We start from the raw sequence: 1,387 nt of genomic DNA, 5'->3' as shown, positions 1-1,387 counted from the left end.
ATCACCCAGTAGGTCATGGCATAGATCATGATGTTGAAGTGAACGATCGCCATCGGCCGTTCGCATTCCTCGTCCCTCGCCCCGAGAAATCGCCCGACGGCATGCTGGGCCAGCATCCCCTCCGACCTCTTTGTGCGTCCACCAGCCCGCCTCAGAGGTAAATGCAGAGGGAACTGACGTTCGATGGGGGAGGGAGGGAGGGAGGGAGGGAGGGAGGGGAGGGGAGGGGAGGGGAGGGGAGGGGAGGGAGGGGGAGGGGGAGGGGAGGGAGGGAGGAGGAGTGGGCAGATGCCAGGGGAAGAGGGGGCGTGAGAGAGGAAGAACGAGGTGACGAGGAGAACGAGAATTGAGAGATTTGATAGAGATGTGTTGAGACGGGGTTTGTGACTGTGATGGCAGATGGCGTGCGAAGGAGGATCGTGCGGCAAGAGCAGCAGCAAACTCAACAATGGCGGGATCAGCCTCGCTGTCAGTATCATGATGATTTCTGTTTGCTTGGTATTCCTGCTGCTTTAGGCTCTCTTTGCGCAATGGAGCGCTTCGACGACTTCACTCACTCAAGCCTCTCAGACCTCGGCCTCGTCACCTACCATCGTCTTCGACGTCTACAGTGACCTCGCTTGCCCCTGGTGAGAACATGCGGAGGTGGAGGAAAGGAGTGACGTATAGGATATCTCAGGTGCTACGTCGGAAAGGTAGGAGCAAGACCTCCTTTACATGCTCTTCTTCCTCGCCCGCCTACTCGAGCTTCTCGTGCCTCGGTGACTTGTTGCTTGAAGGACAACCTGGATGCCGCCATTGCCAACTTTCGCAAGAGTGGGGGCACTGAAAACATTGAGGTTTGGAGGAGGAGGAGGAGAAGCAGGGGCAGGGGCAGGGGCAGGAGGAGACATACCTCATTTTCATATAATGGCAGGTGCACTGGAAGCCTTTCATGATCGATCCAGCGACAGCCAAAGTGATGAACGACTCTCTCCCTCTCATGCTGATGCGATCGGCAGGAGGGCGAAGAGTACATGGCGTACAACAGGAGACGATGGGGGAGTGATGGATGGACGTACAGCCTCCCGGGAAGAAGAGACAAGTATGAGAGCTACACTTGATCCTTCCTCCCCCTCCTCCTCCCCCTCCCTCCTCCTCCCCCTTCTCCTCCTTCCCTTCCTCCTCCTTCCCCTCCTCCTCCTTCCCCTCCTCCTCCTCCTACCTGGTTGCTGTTTAATATTCAAGATCATCAAAGATTATAACTGTAATACATAATCCAATGCTCTAATTGCCCCTCCAACTGTCTGGGCTCGTGCCAGGGCGGCGGGCCTGACTACAATCACCAGTCTAATGATCCTGCTAGGAGCAGGATGAAGGACGAGGTACTACCACATCAAGCCTTCGT

The 1,387-nt window shown here is 56.3% G+C and overlaps 1 protein-coding gene across 1 annotated transcript; it reads left to right on the top strand.

The window, feature by feature from the left end:
• Positions 1–399: 399 nt before the first annotated feature.
• GUITHDRAFT_102543 (hypothetical protein) lies at positions 400–1,103 on the top strand (the record flags this gene model as incomplete). The annotated part of the gene is made up of 6 exons (XM_005838855.1): positions 400–498; positions 571–629; positions 680–695; positions 780–839; positions 917–958; positions 1,002–1,103. The coding sequence occupies 6 exons, from the start codon at positions 400–402 to the stop codon at positions 1,101–1,103; spliced, it is 378 nt and encodes a 125-aa protein (XP_005838912.1).
• Positions 1,104–1,387: the final 284 nt, after the last annotated feature.

The sequence above is a fragment of the Guillardia theta genome, assembly GCF_000315625.1.
Source record: "Guillardia theta CCMP2712 unplaced genomic scaffold GUITHscaffold_10, whole genome shotgun sequence".
Classification (NCBI taxonomy): domain Eukaryota; class Cryptophyceae; order Pyrenomonadales; family Geminigeraceae; genus Guillardia; species Guillardia theta.
This window is presented reverse-complemented; position numbering and strand designations above follow the sequence as displayed.